This window comes from Emydura macquarii, unplaced genomic scaffold (assembly GCF_026122565.2).
Source record: "Emydura macquarii macquarii isolate MOO-44397 ecotype Brisbane River unplaced genomic scaffold, CSIRO-AGI_Emac_v2 contig_2473, whole genome shotgun sequence".
NCBI lineage: Eukaryota > Metazoa > Chordata > Testudines > Chelidae > Emydura > Emydura macquarii.
The window spans coordinates 21,160,771-21,172,904 of NW_027132610.1; the positions used below are offsets into that span (position 1 = coordinate 21,160,771).

The window sequence follows — 12,134 nt, forward strand, 5'->3', positions numbered from 1 at the left end:
ACATTTACTAACAACTGGATCATTTATACGTAAGCCAGTGGGCAGATACACCAGTTATGGAAGGTAAAATAAGGCCATATCACAGTTCAATGCAATGCCTTTTCATCAGGCCAGCTTTATTATCACAAAAAAGTTTTGAAATAAAAAAAGCAATGCAGAACACTTCGTCCCAACCACTAGGACCCTTTCCAATTTTCAGCAAGTTGGGAGGGGAGAAGATACACCCCTCCCCTGCATAGCCTTTCCTGTGTACCTCCTAGGCCTCTAGCCAAGTCTTCATGAAAGGACTTCCCTCAGAGTTTTAATCAACCCTTCCTTATCGTCTCTAGACTGAATAAGGAGCATTCTAGGTCAGTAGATCCCCCTCCATCTTTCAGCAACCTCCTGGCTAAAAAGGACTGTCTTTGAAACAGATATGCTGGCAGTATCTGTACTGCAGGCCAGATCTGTTACAGTATATAATAATCATGCTATGTCAGAAAAGTCACTTTCATAACTCTGATATTTTGTGACACATGCTTTGTCAGTACCCCTAACACCATCAGAAGTTTGAATCTGTGCACAACACTACTGATATCAAGAACTTTCAGTAGCATACTGTAGGCCTAATCCAACCTACAGTAACTATGGGTCTACTTTGTGAGATGCGGTGTGCCACCTGCATGGTACCAAGTCTCAGATTCACAAAAGAGCTTCAGCGTTGTGACACTCAGAATTGCAACACCTAACTTTTAGATGCCTAGAAAAATCAAAGAAACAATAAAGGGATGGACAAAGCCGGGGTTTGGTGCCTAGACTCCCTATACAGTGAATGAGGAGAGATAGGAGGCTAAGAATGGGATACACAAAACCAGCATGCTAGGTGGGAAGCTGCATAAACTAGCTGATAGGAGATGCTGACAGGAGTACATCCTAAGCTCCATCCCTCTCCAGAAGGTTGGTGCCTATGTCCAGGTTATAGGAGGACACCTCTCTCTGCTAACAATCCACAGATAGGAACCCCTCTTTTGGAGTCAGATGGCTTAGGGGTCTAAGTCATTTCTTCTGAGAATGGTTTAGGTGTCTTGTTTACTCCACACAAAATGGCTAAAAGAGGGAGAGGATCAGGAGGAACTCATGGTGCCCACCTAACTTTTAGCCCAGTGGTTAGTGCCCTCACCTGGTATGTGGGAGACCTAGGTTCAATTCCCCTTCCAAGCAAGGAAAGAGAAAGGATTTTAACAGGGGCCTCAGGGATCTCCCACCTCTCAACAGAGTGGGCTATAAGAGGGGGGTACGGTAACATTCTGGGGGGCGGTATCCCTGAATTTCTCTGTTGCAGCTGTTCCACTGTGTATACATACTTAAAGTCACTGGATCAGCACAAAAGACTCTGATTCTATAGCCTGGTGGTTAGGGCTTCCATGCAGGCAGTGAAAGATCAAGGGTCCAATCCTTTGCTCCAGTCATTAGTTAATTATTTATCCAAAGCAGAAGAGATTGAGGGAGCCCCGCATCAAAATATCCAATAGACCTAGACAGAACACTCTCCTGAGAAATGTGGGAGACCCCCGTTCTAGTCCTCTCTCTCCCTTTATCTGCGGGGGGCGGGGGAAAGGAAGAGGAATGGAACCCAGATTTTCCACATCCCACGCAAGTGCTGTAAGTACAGGGCTAAAAGTTAGGTGGGTGGGAGCAGCACCTCCTCCGGTGGCCTGATTTTGAATAGGGCCTGCACCAGTAGGTGGTCTCTGAGAACACTGATTGGATCCAGTCCCACAGGTGAGATAGGCACTCCTCTGCCTATCAACCTCCCGTTTGTGGATCACACCAGGGCTTAAGGAGGAGACAGGCATCCAAGTGGCCAGAGTGAAGTGGCAGTGCAAATGCCCAGAGGCAGAAACACAGGCAGCTATGGAACTTTTACAGTGAAAATGTAGGTACATTTGAATGAGTTTAGCCTTCTTCAGCCAGCCAAATAGGGGTTTTGCAGATTACAATGGTGCCTAAAACTGGGACTTAGGCACCCAAGACTGGGGTTTAGATGACTAAGTACCTTTGCAGACTTAACTGATAGTTGAGGGAACTCAGGACTTCCAAAGAAGTGATTATCAACTTCCAGAATCAGCCCTATATAAGTATTCAGGGGAAGTCAAGGTTCTTAAAAAGGCACTGGAAGTTTCGTTGTTTAGAATAGTAAAAAACCAAAAAATATTTCGATTCTGAGCTAGCATTATGTGTATTCTTAAAAACACACTTAGAATGGGTTTCAAAGTGGTGTTACACATGAAATAGAGTTTAGGGACTCCAAGGACTAAGAATACAAAGTTAAGGTCTGAATGTGGAAATATGCATAAAGTTGTGATAGTGAATTCCTTTAAAATATATCTTTAGCAAAAAGCACACACATTTGGACAAATATGAATTAAGACTTCACAATAATAGATATTGTGGTAAAGATGGTAAAGAATAGGTAAGGGAATACTTGGAAAAGAAACAGTTACTAACCTTTTTATATAACTGTTGTTCTTCAAGATGTGTTGCCCATGTCCATTCCCATCCTAGGGTGTGTGCACACCTCATGCAGAGCTGTTGGAAACATTTCCTTCAGCAGTACCTCTCAGGTTGGCATGAATGCCTTCTGCTGTCTCACACCAATTCACAGTGGCATGTAAGCAGATTCAGAGGTCCACATAATCCCTTACCTAGAAGACTGGATAGTAAGAGGCCAGTCCAAGTCTCTGGTATGGTCCAGCATGACCACTATACAGTCCACCATTGACACACTGGGACTCCTAATTAATACAGAGAAATCTACTCTGACTCCTATACAGAGAATAGAATTTATTGAGGAAGACCTGGACTCTACAGAGGCCAAGGCTTTCCTGCTGGGGTTAAGATTTCAAACAATGTAGGTCATTGCTCTAGATCTAAAAGCGCATCCTGCCACTACAATATGAAACTTCCTCAAGCTTCTAGGGGACATGGTGCAGTGCATGCCAGGCTGCACTTTAGGGAGCTACAAGGCCGATTATCCTTGGTGTATTCACTGGCCCATCATCATATGGACATGGTGATATAAGTGCCTACTCAGGTCTTGTCCTCCCTGAACTGGTGGATAGAATCCTCAGATGTGTGCATGGGAAGTCCCCTTTGCGCCTTCACAACAAACACTCACCCTAGTCACAGATGTACAGATCTAAGTTGGGAAACTCACTGACCATGAACCTGAGGAATTTTTGGTGGCTTTGGTGAATTGCCATGCGAAAATCAGCATCTTTTAAGTTGAGTGCAGCATACTAGTCCCTGGGATCTAGAGAAGGGATAATAGAAGCTAGAGTGACCATCCAAAATATTATTTTCTTTAGGAAAGTGTTTAGCCGTCTTAGTGCTAAAGTAGGCCTGAGACCCCCTTTTGCTTTTGGGATTAGGAAGTATCAGGAGCAACATGGGACCTTCCTGAATGGCCAGCACAAGAAGGAGAGTCTGGACTTCCCGAACTAGCATGTTCTTATGAGAGCCTGAAGAGGGTTGGGAATGGGGGTGGGGAGGAGGGAGAGAAAAAATTGAAGAGTGTATCCCAGTTTCACCATGCTTAGGACACACTGATCCGTGGTGATGCGGGACCAAGCATTAGGAAGTGGGACAGTCAGTTGGCAAATAGCGGGGTGGAGAATGATGGTACCTCTGGGGAGTGACAGAGTGCTCTTGACGAATGAGTCAGAATGTTTGTTTAGAGGGCCCATCTTGCCTAGATGAAGAGAGAGCTGCAGAAGAGTAGGAAAGAAGAGGATGCCTCTTGTAACTTCTATCCATCTTTCTGGAGAGGTCCTGGGTACAAAGCATAAAAGGCAGAAACTAGTGCTGTGGGCAGAATGGCCTTCTTTTTGTTGCTGGAGTATAAATCCCCAGAGACCTAAGGATCGCCCTTCGATCCTTAAGACTATGTAGCCTCTCTTGCTTCTTTTTGAAAAAGAGGGAGGAGCCTTCAAATGAGAGGTCTGTGATAGCTTGCTGAATCTCTGGAGGATGATGACTACAGCGAAGAGAAGCACTACACAGTGATAGCAAAAGCCACAGCTTGAGCCGCAGGGTCTGTAGCTTCTAGACTTGCTTGCAAGGCTGTTCTGGTAACTAATTTGCCATCCTCCACCATAGCAATGAACTCTTTCTTTACCTTGTCCGGAAGCCTGTCCTTAAATTTCAAGACGTTATCCCACAGGCTAAATTTGTATCAACCCACCAGATCCTGCTGGTTTGCTATTCTAATCTGTAAACCTCCTGTGGAATAAAGCTTCCTTCTGAACAGGCCCAGTTTCTTTGCTTCTTTCCCTTTCAGTGTCAAGGCCTGGCGTCCCTGCCTCTCTTTTTTGTTAACACCAGAGACTATCAAGAAGCCTGGAAGAGGGTGGTTATAAAAATGTTTGAAATCCTGCAAAGCAAGGTAATATCTTCTCTCTACTCTTTTTTGCAGTGGGAGACAGGGAAATGGTGTCTGCCATCACGCCCTGAGAGGCTCCTGGACAGCCTCCTTAATATGCAGCGGTACCTTAACGGATCCCTCTAAGGCCAAAATGTCCACCAGCCTGCATGACTTTTCCTGTACCCCTTCCAGTTGGATTTCCAGTGCAGCAGCCACACTACTCACCAATTCCTGATGAGCTATATAATCATCAGGACGGGGAGAAGCAGTCTCCTATCACCACCTCATCAGGCAAGAAAGAAAAACAGGCCAAGGGTTGTTGAGGTGGAGCCTCTTCTGATTTCTCCACAGGGGAACCCAGAGCATGAACATCCCTAAGCACGGTACTGGTCCGGAAGGGGCAGATGGAGACCTGTTGTAGATGCTCCTGACACCTAGCAAAGTAGATGGGTGGGAAGGGAGTGGAGACCTCCTAAATTGTGGAGGGAAGCCCCAAGGATTCCAAAAGAGCCTCTGATATGGAAGTGGGACCCAGTTATGTCTGGCCATTGGTCTTTGTAATGCTGAGGCTGAGGCTGGTACCACAGTGGTCAGGCACTCCCTGTGGGGCTGCTGAATGCATCTGGCCCAAGACACAAGAGCCAACCTCAGAGTGTGATGAAGAGTCCAAGTCTGCTGACTAAGGGGGAGCTGATCCCATCAGTGCTTGGGAGATTGTTCTGAGCCTGAAAATGGAGGTAATTAGAGAGATCATTGCTGGCTTTTTCTCTACTCCTTTTTACAGATGCGTTAACTGTACCAGCCACTGGTAACCAAATGGTGCACTGGGGTTGGAGCTGGAACAGTTGAAGCATGAACATTAGATCCCAGTACTGGGCAGGGTCTTGAATAGCTGGGGAAACTGGTATTAACAGATATGATAATTCCTGAGCTGCCTCATAAGCTTTGGGTGTAGATGGCATCGGAAAAGGTTCTTGGCTCTGCAGTACTAGAAACTACACTGAAGATGATGTGGTCAATACTTCAGGGATCAGTCTCAATGAGCCCATTGTAGGCTCCAGAGTCAATGACCCCCCTTAGCTTAAGGACTGTGCTTGGGAGTGCCTCTTCTTTGAGCGCACCCGTGTGTCCTTGCCTCGTGACTCAGCGCTTTCATAAAAGAATTAAAAGACTCTGGTACTGAATCTTTGGGAGACTTACGTTGCCTCTTCTTCGGTACCAGCTATGAAGATCTGCCTATTGACTCAGTCAAATCAGGAGGAGCACTCCTAACAGATGCAGACGTGCTTCGTAACCTCTCCAAGCGGGAAGGCTCCAACAGTGGACGGAGCACAGACTTCATCAGCAGACACTTCAGTCTGGTTGCCCTGTCTTTCTTAAGGCATCTGGGGCACAGGTCATGTACTGGCAAGACTTCTTACATGAGCAACAGGTCTTGAAGCCAGAAGAATAAGGCACGAGTCTGATACCTGTACCCAAATGGGGACTGGCCAATCCAAATCCTTAATTACTAATCTAAACTTAATCTTGCATCTAAAACTATGTACAATAATGCTAAACTAGCTTAGAAATAATAGAAGAGGTACTATTTACATTAAAGAGAGTAAGACTTGCAAATGCAAATATATTAGTTCTAACAACCACCATGAGTAGTAGGAAGGAACTAAGGGGTGGGGTCTTCTCTGCCCTTTATACATGCTCTCAATGGCAAGAGGCAGCAGACGGCACTTGTGCATCCCTGACAAGTATTGGTGAGGGAAAAATCTCCTACAACTGTGCACAAGACATGCACACATCGTGCAGTGGAATTGACATGTGCAATCACTCGAAGAAGAATTTCAAGATTCTCTGATTGTATACAGTGTCTCTGGATACATAGAAGATATTAAAGGAATTAGAAAATTAATTTTAAATGGAATGATATATGACCATGTCCTCTGTATCTTGTTACAAGGACACTGTCAAGATCAAGGTTCAAGACATTAAATATCAACAAAAATTAAAAACAGTTTTCAGAAATCTTAAATTTTCATTTAAACTACAACACACATAAAACCAAGGTATCTTCAAGATTAATAATTACTTTAACGTGTAAACAGTTTTCTTCTGGTAAATTAAACTCTTATGTGTTTTAACTACTATTGTTTATAAAAGCCTAAGAACATACATATCTTGAAGAAATATTTCTTAAACTTTACTGAAGGGCCCAACCCTACTAGTTGTTGTGTATTCACTTTCCCTATAAGATTAAACTCTCAGTTCCTTTCCTCCAGGAGCTACTTCTTATTTTTTCTATTCTAGAGTGAAATCCTGAGAAAGATAAATAGTGGGGCTCCTGGAGGATCTGTACTGAGACCTGTATTGTTCAACATATTCATAAATTATCTGGACAAAGAGGGGGAACAGTGAGGTGGCAAAGTTGCAGATGATGCAAAATTACTCAAGACAGTTAAGTCCAAAGCAGACTCTGAAAATTTACAAAGGGATCTCACAAAACTGGGTAACTGGGCAAGAAAATGATAGATAAAATTCAATCTTGATAAATGCAAAGTAATGCACATTGGAATATATAATCCCAACTATACATATAAAATCATGAGGTCTAAATTAGCTGTTACCACTCGAGAAAGAAATCTTGACGTCATCATGGATAGTTCTCTGAAAATATCTGCTCAATGTGCAGTGGCAGTCAAAGAAAAAAGAAAAAAAGCTAATAGAATGCTAGGAACCATCAGGAAAGGGATAGATAATAAAACAGAAACTATCATCATGCCACTATATAAACCCCTGGCACGCACACACCTGGAATACTGAGTACAGTTCTGGTAGCCCCATCTCAAGACTTGTATTAGAATTGGAAAAGATGCAGAGAAAAGTAACAAAAATGATTAGAGGTATGGAACATCTTTCACACAAGAAGAGATTACAAAGACTGGGACAATTCATCTTAAAAAAGAGACAACTAAGGGAGAATATGATAGAAGTCTATAAAATCCTGAATGGTATGGAGAAAGTAAATAGGGAAGTGTTATTTACCTCTTCACATAACACAAGAACTAGGGGTCACCCAATGAAATTAATAGGCAGTGGATTTAAAACAAACTGAAGGAAGTATTTCAACACAGTCAACAGTCAACCCATGGAACTCATTGCCAGGGGATGCTGTGAAGGCCAGAAACATAACTGGGTTCAAAAAATAATTAAATAAGATCATGGAGGATCAATGGCTATTAGCCAAGATGGTCAAGATGCAATCTTATGCTATGGATATCCCCAAACCACCAACTGCCAGAAGCTGGGAGTGGTAAACAGAAAATGGGTCACTTGAAATTACCCTATTCTTTCATTCCCTCTCTTCTGGCACTGGCCACTGCCAGAAACAGGATACTGGGCTAGATAAACCATTGGTCTGACGCAGTATGGCTGATCTTATGTTCATGATAAGGCAAAACCCCCCAAAGAAGATAATGTTTTATAGGCTAAAACCTACTTCTATTTCTACACCAATGAACAAGATAAAATTCTTCTTTGGAATTCAAGAGGTCCTATGATTAGATAAACATGTTGAACTCAGGCTCCACCATACCTGACTCAGTAGTTGCTTTTCATCCTGCTCCCATGTTATTTTTTCGTCAGTCTGGGTTCTCTCTATAATCAATTCCCTCCTCTTCTGAAATTCTAGTTCCTCCTCAGCATTTTCATTCTGCAATGTACACATCTGTTGAGACTTTATGTGCACTGCTGGGGATCAGAAACAAATACCTAACTTTTTCTTAACACACTCTTACAAGCAGTTTTGTACAAATACTGTGAAAAGTAATCCAACAGTGGAAGTGAACCATACAAAAATAAAAAGATAAACAGTACCAGTGCTTACCAAAAGATGATTTTGAATGCCTGAACAAACAATTCAACAAATAATACTGCGTTCCTTACAGTTCACTGGACTGGATAGGAATCAGATAGTAAGCAGCAAATATCAAACTAAGTAAGTTCCAAATAAAAATCAGGTTACAATGTTGTATAACTATAGTGACAATGTTTTGTAGAAATAATTCTCTTTGGTTTAATAGTCTGTATAGTACTGTGGGATGGTTCATGATGAATGGTACTTTATAAATGTGAAATACTGTGTAATGTATTAAAAACACATTTATGTACCTAATATTTCAAAATGTAGTATGATAATGTACATAAAGTTTCAATATGTAGTACAGTTCTGCACAATACAAATGTAATACAATACTCCATATTCATATTGACAGGTTGGTGTGATTATTTGTAATACAGTACATTAAAAGGCCTGCAAAAGACTGGCATTATCCTGGCACAAAATATGACACTAAATATACATTAGGGAATATTGACTTGAGTTTCAGGTCACACCAGTGGGGAAACATTGGTGAGTTTGAAGAGATAGAGCAGGGCATCACAAAAAGATTCATTGTTTTAAGTACATGATCTACAAATAAGTACTAACACTGTTATAATGATTAGTGTGTGCACACATATAAAATGAGGAACACAATGGTGTAAGAACTTATTGAATGGGTTTTCTTTGGTGCCCCTGCCCAGAGAATAGCATATAAAAACTTTGCACAACCACTACTAAGTGCCAGGTAGGAAGAAGGCAGAAAGCGGAAGACATCTGAGCCAACCGCCTGGTGGAAATGTAACTGATTTGATACTCACATATAGGGAGTTATTACTCTACTGCAATAGCAATGAACAGTGAAAATTACAAATTCTTATTCAGTAACCTCATGTATAAAGTGATTTTATCTAGGTGCCAGCTCTAGAACCCATGTCTGAGTGCACTGTCATGGTCTATTTGGGTAGTCCATTAAACCCTCATGCACAGTGCAAAGAGACCACATCAGTAGATTGGCTTTAACTAACATAGATTTTCCCTCAGTGTGGATAGAAATAATTTGGATAAAATAGTTTTTGGAAACTATTCTCTTCTAGTCTTCTGACCAGTTTATATACATTTGTGCCATGTCCATATTGGGGACAAAAGGTGTGCAGGTTAAAATGGTTTCCAAGTGCAGTCTCTTTCATGGTGTAGACAAAACAACAGTGTTAAGGGGGCAGATTATTACACAGCTCTTTCTCCTGCTCCAGAGAGGGGGCTGGAGGTTTGTGGGCTAGTTTTCCAGCATTAAAGAATGAATGGGTTAGGAAGAAAAACAAACAAGAATGCATTTAGCAAAGGGCTACAGACTATTAATGTGTTTTTATGGCTGATACAATTGAAGTATTTGGCCCAATGGAACAGTTGCAAGCAGAGCTCTGATTACAGCAACAAGTGTAGTCCCCAAAAAGAAGGCAAAAGACTGCATAGATTAAAAATAACTAAATTTCTGTATATTAAAAAAGTCGTAACGAGCTATTTAAAAAAGATTTGTAAAAGCAAAAATTAATTTTACAAACAGATATACAACATCTTCTAAAAGAACTGCAGCTATATTTTTCTCTTGCAGATCACTAAACTTTGCTCATTTACAGGCCCAATAAGCTAATGTAATTGGTGGCCCGTTTTCAATCCCTCTCTCTTGAATATTTTATAATAATATAGATACAGCCTACCTGATAGATAGGAGACACCTCCGGCTGCATTTGGCCACTGCGTGTGGATATACAAAACATAACACATTAATTTTAAAGTGTAGAATCTTGAATATGAAACTTAGTAAATCCATTATTTTTCTGAAAAAGTATACAAACACACTTTACTGTAGATGCCTGTAATTCTAAAGCAGTTGCTGGTTCCACGGGATACAGACTCACACCACTGCTGTCTGTAATATCCATGCTTAATCTGTAAGGTTTGATATAAAAATAATGCACGGGGGTATGTCTTTGATGAACATTCTACTAAGTATTTAATTTTTAAAAATTGGTATATTAAATGCTTCTAATCATAGTTTTCTTCTAATCTGTTCAACACATGCACTTCCCCTCCCCCATATCACTCACTTCAGTAACCAAATGCAAGAATCCAATATTAAACCTTGTTCAGTAAGTCACACAAATTCTCATTTACCCTTACATACGCACATCCAACTGAATACTAGCTCCCCGTGTTCTTTAGAAGTGGGTTGGAACTGCCACAAAATAGCAAAATACCAACTGGGAATTTAGTGCAATTTGCTCTTTACTGTTCAGACTACAGCCATGTACTGAAGCACATCTTAAAATCACAAAGAAAAAGAATAACCACTACAACATATTTTAATTTCTACATTTCTCTTTACTGGTTCTGTATATATCTACAGCATAACTGGCTACCCCTAAGAGCAGTACTTGAAATAAACAGCCAAATAAAATGCATTTGAATATTCACGGACAAGTGAGTACAGTATTGCAAATGTATTTGCTTCATAATGTATATTCAGAATAAGGAATCAAGTTAAACTGAAATATTAAAATAACAGTTCCTTACATTTTTAAATGCCTGTTCTCTGTTTGGTGAAGGGAAGGAGATATGTGGTTATGAATTAAAGCATTGAGCTAGGTAAGTGACAAACAGAATTATTTATAAGACTCATCTGAAAACTTTTCATTGTTATGTTTAATTAATACTTTTTTAACTTAAGGTGTTTTTTTTAATAGCAACACTTGTTCCAATTAAAACAGCATGCCTCGGGTGAGGTGGAAGGCATGTAATGTTGCCTTAGTGAATCCAGAACTAATATGAACAAACCTTTTTAATTGATGAGGTTATTTCTCTTTTATGAAGCAAAAACATCTGCCTTACCTAATTCAAACTAACACAAACATTTCTACAGAGACAACTGTTCAGCATGAGCTAAAGTAAATTCATCTTCTAAACTAAAAGCGGAAATATTTGCAAAGTGACTGAGCAATACATTCACTAGAACTATTAAAAAAACTGATCCTTTGTTCATAAAGGACCTGCTTCTACTCCCACTGACTGGGCAATTGCAAGTATAGAGTGCGGTTTATATTCTTCTTCTGATGCATCCCTAAAAATGTTTAAATTAGACTAGACAAATCGTCAACAAAAGCATTGTAGGGAACAATCCTGTGCAACTAGATGACTGGATTAAATAGGTCTTCTCCATCTATGCTTCTATTATATTTACAGTTCCTGTTAACATAATGGGAATCCTGTGCATATGATCCAGGGGAGACTATATTTAAGCACTTCTTAGTCAAAAGGTCACACAATAATTTTCTTTGTTATTAACTGTCAAGTTAAGAACACCTGATAGCCCATTCCTGAAGAACACCTTGTATGCTAATAAACCACTTTAATGGCCAAACATACTTTAATTAGATCTGAACATTCAGGTGACTGAACAGATGCAAGGATGGATTTAAATGTCAGGCCACAACTTTATTAATTTAACATGGAATAGGGGCACTGTGCATGACTCCCTGATCTCACATACCCAACATTTAACTGGTTCCATCATGGGATTACAAAATTCCCACCTTATAACCAATAAGTCAGGTTACACCCTCCACAAACTACCGTTAGGACTCACCTCACTTCTGAATCCTCTCTACCTCCCTCCTCCCACATTTCTAGGAGGTAGAAATGATCAAGGGGGAACCTCTGTTCATGAAGATTTCAGGTGGCCCAGTATCCTATAGGAATGAGGTCAGCTAGCGAAATCCCATTTCTCATTTATCTATGGAAACTGAAGCTTTTAGCACTAACCTACAAGTTGCGTCAAACTAAACAACCTTAACTTTTCCTAAT

At 40.8% G+C, this 12,134-nt stretch overlaps 1 protein-coding gene across 4 annotated transcripts in view; it reads right to left on the bottom strand.

The window, feature by feature from the left end:
- Positions 1-12,134, bottom strand: part of LRCH1 (leucine rich repeats and calponin homology domain containing 1) — a 157,783-nt gene that overhangs the window by 55,118 nt on the left and 90,531 nt on the right. For 3 of the 4 annotated variants that reach the window (XM_067563125.1, XM_067563124.1, XM_067563127.1), the window contains 3 exons: positions 10,134-10,223; positions 9,992-10,028; positions 7,989-8,105 (listed from right to left, as the gene is read on the bottom strand). In XM_067563125.1, coding sequence (XP_067419226.1) covers positions 7,989-8,105; positions 9,992-10,028; positions 10,134-10,223 — 244 coding nt within the window. The remainder of the gene's footprint in view (positions 1-7,988; positions 8,106-9,991; positions 10,029-10,133; positions 10,224-12,134) is intronic. The other variant, XM_067563126.1, reaches the window with a different exon arrangement.